The sequence below is a fragment of the Alligator mississippiensis genome, chromosome 6 (genome assembly GCF_030867095.1).
Source record: "Alligator mississippiensis isolate rAllMis1 chromosome 6, rAllMis1, whole genome shotgun sequence".
Taxonomy (NCBI): Eukaryota; Metazoa; Chordata; order Crocodylia; family Alligatoridae; genus Alligator; species Alligator mississippiensis.
This window is the reverse complement of record NC_081829.1, coordinates 2,349,103-2,357,405: the sequence shown is the minus strand read 5'-3', so window position 1 is coordinate 2,357,405 and position 8,303 is coordinate 2,349,103. Positions and strand designations below refer to the sequence as shown.

The window sequence follows — 8,303 nt, the reverse complement described above, 5'->3', positions numbered from 1 at the left end:
GGCGGGTGCAGGAGGTGCCCTTTTGGGGAGCACGGCCCATGTTTTGAGGGCAGTCTTGGGGGTGCTGGCTGTGCCTCTGGGGCAGGGGTGGGCCGGGTTTTGGGCACCCAGGCCGAGCTTTTGCTCTCCCCATCAGTGTCTCGGTAACCCAGGGAAAGCAGCGTTTCCTGGGACCGCCGGCAGCCTCCCGGGGGTCTGGCAGGGTCCGAGACAGCTGTCCGGGTCTCCCCACCTTGGCGCTAGGAGCTGTACACACACATCATAAAGGCCAACCCCATCCTCAAGCAGCTGGTAGTCTAAGCAAAAAAGGCAGGCACGGGATGGAAGGGAAACAAGCTCAGAAAAGACAAGTGACTTGCCCAAGCTCATGTGGTAAGGCGGTGGCAGAGCCCAGAATAGACCCCAGGCGTCCTAACGCCCACCCCGCAGCCTGCCCCACGCACCGCATTGCCTCCGCCTCTCCAAGGGAGCCGCGCGGCTGCAGGGCTTCCCCTCCACGGATCTCCAAGCGCCGTTGGCTTCCCGGAGGCTCGCCGAGACTCCCCAATTAAAACACATAATTTGACTGAGGTTTGTTGTGACATTTCATTTCCACGAGTGATGAGTGAAGGGTTAACTCCAGGGGATTGCGAAGATCCTGGCATGTTAATCGCACGTGAGTCATCCCTGAAATAAGGCAGGGGTGCGAGACGGAGAGGAAAACTTTGCACCTGGAAATATCAGCCCCCTCCCCACCTACCCAGGGTCACGGGTTTAATTCACACCGAGCCATCAGCACACAAGCAGGACCAAATCCTATTTGCACACGCACGTTTGCTCTCGAACTGCCTGGCCCATGGCATCGGCTTCGAACGCTCTTGCTATTTTGGGGACCTCATCCGAATCAATAAGGATTCACCTCTTCCCCTCTCGAGGGCTTCGCCCCATCTGAATACGGCACGCCTACACCTGAAGGAACGCCCTGCCCGAGCAGGACGCCTGCTATCGGGGTGCCGTGTCTGGAGAGAAAAGAAGGGGGTGGGAGGAAAAAAAAAAAAAAAAAAGCCGTGCAGAAAACCTTACATTGCAAGAAGAAGAGGTTTAAATTTTAAAAGATTTATTAATTTAATCTAAAAGCATTAAAAGGTCATGTATTAATCAAAGAGATGCTTAAAACTGTCAAAGTCCTTTGTCGGGTTTGAAGCGCGTCTCGAAAGTTATCATGAAATATATATACCAGCCTGGCACAGGGCTGGGATGAGATGGAGCGAAGCCGGGCACGCTGCAGACCGGGGCCTCATCTCGGGGCTCCTCAAACTGGGGTGCAGAGCTCCCACGAGGCAGGCGGGCGAGTGAGCGGGCGGTCCCCCTTCTCCCCCGTGCTCTCCTGAAGGTGCGGGCACGTCTGCAGCCTCCCTCCCGGCGGCCGGCTCTGAGTCCCTGCCGTCCCTGGCCCCGGCGCGCCTGGTTCTGCTGTGTCACCGACACGGGTCTCCGTTCCATAAGCAATTAGTCCGAGCTGAATATTTATATGGCGTGGATGTGTGCCTCACAGATTGTGAATAACAATGTGCGGGCCCTGAGCCATTCCTCGGGCCGTAACTCAATAGCGGAGGCCGGAGAATCTATATAAACCGCTCGAGCTGATTTCATCCCCGAAGCCCCTGGATTGAATTTCACCTTGTCATGGCTTTCAGCCCACACGGCGGCCTAGCCATAGAGGGACACGCGTGCGGCTCCAGACCTGCGTGCCGTGAAGGAGACAGCAGTGGCTCCGAGTACGTCGCAACTCCCAGGGAGGGAGGATCTGCCCAGCTCTGCCACCGACTTGCTCGGTGACCTAGGCCAAGTCACTTTACCCTGTGATAAATGTCCCCATGGTGGATGAGGGTTCGATGCATTGCTAGTGGGCAAGGGACTGGAGATGGCTGCGGTGCTAGAGAACAGGGTATTTGCCTACAATTAAATGGCAAAGGGGTTTGAGCTACTCCAAGCCCCCAACAGGAGGGGCTGCCTGGGTCCCGAGAGGTCCAGTAATCACCTGCTTTGCATCTTCCCACTTGCACCAAGGCCTGTGGCCCCCCGAGTGCCCCCACACAGGAGCTGCCTGGGTCTCCTTCCACCCTGCTGACCAGCTCCCTCCTCCCCAGAGAGGCTCTGAAGCCACCAGAGCCAAATTTCCCTCCCACTGCAGCAAGCGGCTGAGGCTGCACTAGAGGTGCAGAGCACGGAGCAACAGGAAGCATTGGGCCCAGCACGGGCCCATCCCTGCTCCAGGCTCCCAGCGGGAGGAGGGGTACGCAGCAATGCTCTCATACCCCAGGATCCAAGCCATGGGGTTGGAGAAGGAACATGGTGATGATGCCCAGGGTCCACACAGCCTCAGCCCCAGGATGCTCTGCACATCTCCTGCCACCTGCAACCCGGCCGGGACCTCTCCAGCACCGCAGGCACCTGGCTTCTGCCTCCCAACCCTTCTCCACGTGGGGTTTCTCTCCCCGACAAGTGCCTCATCAGCAGCCTTTGCACGAGGTAAGGCCACCATCTAGTGGCTGCCTGGGCCGGCCGGTGCTGCCGGGCTCCCAGGAGCAGTCTGCACCCACCCAGCTCCGGGTCCCAGCAGCATCCACCCCAGCCGGGTCCAGGTTCACCGCCGGGATGAGGAAGGAACAAGAAGAACCCAGGCACACCTGCAGCAGGGAGACAGGAGAGGCCGCGTGCCTGCAGGTGCCGTGGAGAGAGCGTGTACTAGGGCGACAGTGCGTGCGCTGCATCTACGTCCTTGTATTTCAAGACAGGCCTACCGGAGCGGTCCCAGGAGATGCACACCTCAGCTGCAGCCACGGGACTGTATATCTAATGTCTTCCTACCCCACGCAGGCTCCCCCGCTGCATCTGATGATGAGAGGCCGGAGCCGTGGTCAGCACACAGGCAGGGTTTTATAGTGCGAGTCATGGCAGTTTTAACTGGAGCTGCCCGCAGGCCTCTGCGAGGGACCAGATGCCAGAGAAGCCGGGGCACGTCTGCATCTGATCCCCGCCCAGGGTCATGGCAACCGAGTCAGGGGAGCGTGCCGATCTGGACCAGGGCTCTGCAAGTCCCGGAGGGGCACGGGCTTGCCCGGGATGCTCCGAGGCCACGTCTGCCTGCACGCAACGGGGACGGAGGAGGGGGAAGAGCCAGGTCAGCGCTGTGCCCCCGGCTGGAAGGATGCACGCCTGGTCTCCCGGCCCAGCTGCTGCGGAGGGAAGTGCCTGCAATGGACGGCCTGCTTCTGGCAGACGTCTCGTGCGGAGCCTGTGCCCTGAAATGGGGCACATCTGACAGCTCTTCTCCGCCCCACGGGGGGAAGGTGAACCTGGTGGGAATACGAAGCTGCCAGTTCAGTGGGGCCACGAGCCTGAGAGTTTCACCGGGAAAGCAAACCCTGCACGGGCCCGTTTGACGACATGCCAGGCACGAGTGTCACTGCCGGAGCCCCCTCTAGCACGTGTCGCTGCCCCAGCCTGCTTGGCTGTCTGTCTCCCCAGGCCCCGGGGCGCAGCCTGGGCAGCAAGGAAGCCGCCCTTCCCAGAGGGCCAAAAAGGGAAGCAAAAGCAACGGGCACCCTCCGCACACACGACCAGCGCATGCAGAGCCCATGCACGTGTGGGTTTTTTAACCCGAAAGCTTGCTTAATAACTATTCTCCAACCATTTGGGTTGGTCTAATAAAAGATATCAAATTCACCCAAGGAACCTTGTCTGCCACACACACACACGCACTCATGCATGCAAACTCACAGACACAAACACACACACGTACTCATGCACACAAACACACGCACACAGAGCCGTGCAGCTTGGAGGAAACAGGGAGCAGAGCATGACTGTGGCTCTTCAATAATTCACTGCTCCTTCACGCGCCCGTGCTCAGGGCCCAAGTCCGCCTCGACTAGCATCCAGACTCACGGCAGGGCTCGTGGCTGCAGAGAATGGTGGAGGCTGTCTCCAAGGGGCTGAAGCTGTTCATGGTCTACCCTGCCTTGCCATGTCCCAGCCCCTCAGCAGTGCCGGCAGGGCAGGCAAGGGGACAGACCGAATGCAGGGCTCGGGGTGTGGGTGTGAAGGCATGTGCCCCACCAGGGAAGACAGCTTGCATCCCTACCTGTGGCATCGGGCAGGTCCCAGGCTGGTGCATCCTGGCACGATGTTCTGGTCTCCTGGCATCCAGAAGGATCGCAGACCCCCGCTCGGCCAGGGCAGGCACCCCTGTTCCCAGCCCTAGCTGCCCTGTTCCCCCAGCCCTTGGGGGTGCACACAAGACCCCCCACCCAGCAGCTGCAGAGCAAGCTCTGCTCCTGCGGCTGCTTCTACCGCCTTTCTGGAGAGCCCCAGCCCCTGCCTTGCCCACCTGCCCACGATTAAACAAGGCCCCTGCCCCCTCCCTGCCCATCCAGGCTTCAATCCAGAGCCAGGCAGGCTTTACAAGGGAAGGGGAAGTCCCAGCCCAGGGGTTCCTTCCTGACCCTGACCGCTTGTGGATACCCTGAAGCATGGGAGTGGCTTCCTCTGTCCGTGCTGGGCAAGGCATTATCCTGGCCCTCCACTCCCAGTCAGGCCACCTCCTACCCCCCAGACCAGCTCCTGCCCCCTCGCTGGGCAAGCTTAGCTCAGGCCGGTCACACCTGAGCTGCCAGTGATCACGGTGCACCGAGGGAGCAGGTGCCCTGCTCAGCGTTGGGATCCCTGGGATGCAGCAGCCTTGTTTCCCCCTGCATGAGGCTGGGGGGTCATGCAACTGCCCACCCCCCTTGGACCCCATGCGTGACCCGAGGCTGGATCACGAGGCGCTGGAGCCAGCTGGCTGCCTGTGACAAGGAGGTGAGCAGGCCCCGCACCCCCGGCACCGCCAAGTGACTAATCCCCAGCGTGACTCGGTGCCAGCACCGCCGCAGACAGGAGGAAAGAGCCAGACCCGGGGCCCAGCTCCAGCGCCTCGTGATCCAGCCTCGGGCGCCTGCTCCCTGCTGTGACAGGCCATGAAACGGGGAGCCCGAGTGCGAGGTCTGCCGCCTGCCGTCTCACACTGACCCTTGCTCTAGTCTCTTTAGGGGCCGACGCCAGCCCCTCTGGTGCCCCTGGGCTGTGATGGGGCCCTGGCACCCAAGTTGGCCCCAAGGGCTTGCAAATCTGGAGGGGTGGAAAAACTGCAAGACAGAGCCAGCGTCTGGGAGACATCTCTTGTCCTGGAGAGGCTTTGGGCGCTGCAGCGGGTGAGCTGGGCGAGACGCCTTAGCCCAGCCAAAGCTGCTGGGCTCCACTAGGAATAGGAGGCTGCTGGGCCGTAGTAGGAACTGGATGAGCAGCGAGGGGCATGGGTCTCGGCTCGTGCATGGGGAGCCGCTCACCACCCTTGCTGCCAGGCTGGGGTACCCAGCAGAGACTGCCTGCACTGCAGGGGACCAGTGGGGGTCGAACCCCCGGCAGGAGATGGGTGGCAGCACCGGCAGGAGCCAGCTTGAGCTGGCTGACCGCCTGGGCAGGGCTGAAGCTGCTCAGACCCCAGGAAGCAGCGGGCCAAAAATAGTCTCTGGCCTCCTCCCCCTTGCGCCAGGGGCTGAGCACGGGGACGGAGGGGGCTGGTGAGCTCAGTCTGTCGCCAGCGCAGCCTGCCTCCGGAGAGAAAGCAGCCAGGCTCCCCCCAGCCTGGCCTGGCTGCAGCCCAGCTCCGGCTGCCAGGCGCAGGAGTCTCTCCATCCGCCCCCCCGCTCTGGTTCCTCTCCTCGCCTGACGCCCTGCCACCATTTTCCCTTCCCTCCCTCCCCCTGCCCAAAGACAAGCAGCTTTCTCATCTCATCTTGTTCCCACGCAGCTGCCCCCGACAAGCCAGGGGCCACCCCAGCTCTCCGCGAGGGTGTCCTGGCGAGGCCAAGGCTGCTGGCAGGGAGCTGCAATTTGCCACTGTGGTCAGGGAGGCACGTGACACCCATGACATCTGCAGAGGCCAGTGCCAGGCTGCCCATGCCCCAGCTGTGCCACCCCGGGCAGCTCCTGGGGCCATCGTATGGCCCTCTCGGTCACATCTGCCAGGCTGGAAGCAAGTCCAGCCCAGTAACCACCCCCAACTGGGAGCGTGTGCATGCGTGCAAGATATGTGTGTGAGCATGTGCATGCAAGATATGCCTGAGTGGGCAGGCAAGTGTGTACAAGTATGGGTGTGTGTGTGTGCACAAGGTGCGTGTGAGTGGGCACATGTGAGTGTGTGTGTGCATATTACTGCAAGGAGTATGCCTGAGTGTGTGAGATGTGTGCATGCACAAGTTATGTGCATGTGTGCAAGGTGGGTGTGCATGCATGTGCAAGGCGGGTGAGTGTCTGTACGTATGCATGCCTGTGCAAGGTGCAAGGCGTATCTCCTCCTGCTTCGGCAGGGAGAGGCTGAGCCTGCCAGGGCAAGGCCGAGCGCGCGGGAACCCAGATAGAGACGAGGGGAGTGCTCACCGGAAAGCAGCCGGGAGGAGAGCGGTGGCGAGGTGGGGCTCCCTGCGAGGGGCTGCACACACCCATGCCGCCTGCCACATGCCCCTGCTCCCAAAATAAAGCCTGGCTTGGCCCCTGCACAGCTGGAACAAAGGGACTTGCCCAAGGTCACCCAGGTGGTCTGTGGCAGAGCCCAGCTCTCCGGCACCCCAGCCCCATACTGGGCACCCTTGGGGCTGTGCAGCTGTGACTCCAGGGGGGTTTCACCAGCCAGCCTCCTCCCCGGCCCGGTGAGCCCCCGCCTTGAGCCCATGCGAATAGCCGCGCATGGCTCAGAGCTGCTACAGCTGCTGCGTGTCTCCCCGCGGCCGCTCAGCATCTCCTGGGCTCGGAGGCAGAAGCAGGGAGCTCCCCGTCACCCCCCATTGCCCCTCAGCCAGCTTGCTCTCCAAGGCCCAGCCTGTCCGGGGGGGGCCCCCTGCATACCTTGTTTGAGCCCCAGGCCTGTGGTGCCCCGCACCCTGGAAGCCGCCCCGGCTCTATAAATTCCTCGGTGCAACAGGAAACCACCAGCTGCAATTAAAACCTCCCAGCCGGCCGGAGACTTCAAACGGCAGGGCTGAGCCACAAATGGATTCCTGGCCGAGGCCTCTGGGCACTGGGGGGGGCGGCGGGGTCAGAGGTCCTCTTTGTTCCTCCGGGAGGTGATGAGAGACGAGGGGCTCGGGTCTGCCGAGCTTGGCAGGGCTGGGGGGGGCGAGGATGGGCTGGGGCAGGGAGGGAGGCAAGGAGCAGGCAGGGTGCCCAGGAGCTGCCCTTGGGCGCTGACCGGAGTGGGCAACCTCCTCTGCTGGGCATCCAGGCAGCCTGGGGACGTACGCCGCATGCTGTGTGCTGTGCATGCCCAGCAAAGAGCAGGGCGTGGATGGTGGATGTGCACACACACACGCCTGTGTACAGCCAGACCCCATGTGCATGAGCAGCACCTCAGCAGGCATAGACGGTGCACACGTGCTTCTGCGCAGTGGCACGGCATACCAGCGCCAGTGTGCGCACAGACCCGTGCGACTGCCATGTATGCAGCCTGTTGGCACGTGTGTGCGTGCACAAGTCAGTGGGAGCGTGCTGGCTTGGGTGCGCCTGTCACCACCAAAAGCCCTAGGTTTGGCAGGACCTGGATCTACATTTGCCCACAGCAGGGATCTGTGTGTGTGTGTGTGTGTGTGCATGCATACACATCTCACACCCCTGCATGGGGATGCAGAGACACAGGTGTGTGCAAGGCCTCCTCCCTCCCACAGCCAGCTCTTCCAGCAGCTCCTGCTGCAGCCTGGACCCCCCTCCAGACTGGACTGAGGGTGTTGGGTTGCTCCCCATAGCCAGGCCCTCCTGCCCCCCCACAGCTGGTGACCCCCAACTTCCCCATGCTTGGGAATGAATGAATGAATGAATGAATGAATGGGGCCACAGCTGGGTCTGATGCTGCCTTGCTGGGAGCCCTGGCTGCAAAGTGGGGTAGCCCTTTCCCCACCAGCCTGGAGGCAGGGCACCAGGCGCCTCTCTTGGGGCTGGCACAGGTGTCAGTGCCCTGGATCTGCAGAGTGGGGTCTGACATCCAGGCTGTGCTCGGCCCCCCACCCCAGTTAACAGCCCCCTGGCCCAGCCTCACCCCACTCCCCTGCCCAAGCTCCCCCCACAGACCCAGCCACGTCCATAATGACCCTCTGCCCTGGTATGGGGCCGACTGGCTTCACAGCGCTGCATACCAGCCATGTGCTAGACCTCATCCGACCCCAGCCAGGGTAGGTGGGGGCAGGTGGACCTGCAATCAGCCACGTCCCCAGGGTCGCATGCTCCAGGCT

At 62.1% G+C, this 8,303-nt stretch overlaps 1 protein-coding gene across 2 annotated transcripts; it reads right to left on the bottom strand.

Moving 5' to 3' along the window:
• Positions 1-1,079: 1,079 nt before the first annotated feature.
• LOC109281021 (hypothetical protein) lies at positions 1,080-7,076 on the bottom strand. Of its 2 annotated transcripts, none has more exons than XM_019478908.2 (2): positions 4,127-7,076; positions 1,080-3,338 (listed from the first exon to the last, which is right to left on the bottom strand). In XM_019478908.2, the coding sequence occupies exon 1, from the start codon at positions 6,818-6,820 to the stop codon at positions 5,810-5,812; it is 1,011 nt and encodes a 336-aa protein (XP_019334453.2). In that variant the 5' UTR covers positions 6,821-7,076; the 3' UTR covers positions 1,080-3,338; positions 4,127-5,809. The 2 variants fall into 2 exon arrangements, with proteins under 2 accessions (XP_019334453.2, XP_019334454.2); XM_019478909.2 differs by having other exon boundaries at positions 1,080-2,874.
• Positions 7,077-8,303: the final 1,227 nt, after the last annotated feature.